The sequence below is a fragment of the Egretta garzetta genome, unplaced genomic scaffold, assembly GCF_000687185.1.
Source record: "Egretta garzetta isolate BGI_Z169 unplaced genomic scaffold, ASM68718v1 scaffold112, whole genome shotgun sequence".
In the NCBI taxonomy this organism is placed as follows: Eukaryota; Metazoa; Chordata; class Aves; order Pelecaniformes; family Ardeidae; genus Egretta; species Egretta garzetta.
In genome coordinates this window covers 1,059,539-1,059,929 of record NW_009258884.1, presented here as the reverse complement: position 1 = coordinate 1,059,929, position 391 = coordinate 1,059,539, and the positions used below count along the sequence as shown (strand labels likewise).

Below are 391 nucleotides of genomic sequence, written 5' to 3'. Positions count from 1 at the left end.
AGCCGGGCCCTGCGCTCCCACCTCTCGTTCCTGGCTCTGGGGCGGTGGGTCCACTTGGCCGGTGGGGCCCCACCCCGCTGCTCCAGCGCCCCGTGTTTCCCATCCGCTCCCACCCCTCGCTCCGCAATAAATATTTATACTGTGCTGTACAAAATACCAGTGCTTCCCCCCCCCGCCGGGAGGGCCCACTGCCCGCCCCGTCGGTCACTTGGGGGACTCCCTGCCAGGTGACAGCTCCCGCTGGCTCTCCAGCCCGCTCACCAGTCTCTGGATGTTTTGCAGTTCGTTGAGGGACTCCTTCAGGGAGCCTTTGGGGGAGGCGGTGGGGCGCTGGCTGCCCCCCTTGTGCAGGGGCACCTCGGGAAGGGGGCTGGATTCCCGGCTACTGCCG

General features: G+C 67.8%; 1 protein-coding gene across 1 annotated transcript in view; it reads right to left on the bottom strand.

Annotated features, from left to right (window-relative positions):
* Positions 1 to 204: 204 nt before the first annotated feature.
* Positions 205 to 391, bottom strand: part of TBX2 (T-box transcription factor 2) — an 8,116-nt gene continuing 7,929 nt past the window's right edge. The window contains 1 exon segment of the mRNA XM_035889604.1: positions 205 to 391. This exon segment is cut by the window's right edge and continues 63 nt beyond it. Within this exon segment, the coding sequence (XP_035745497.1) occupies positions 205 to 391 (187 nt within the window).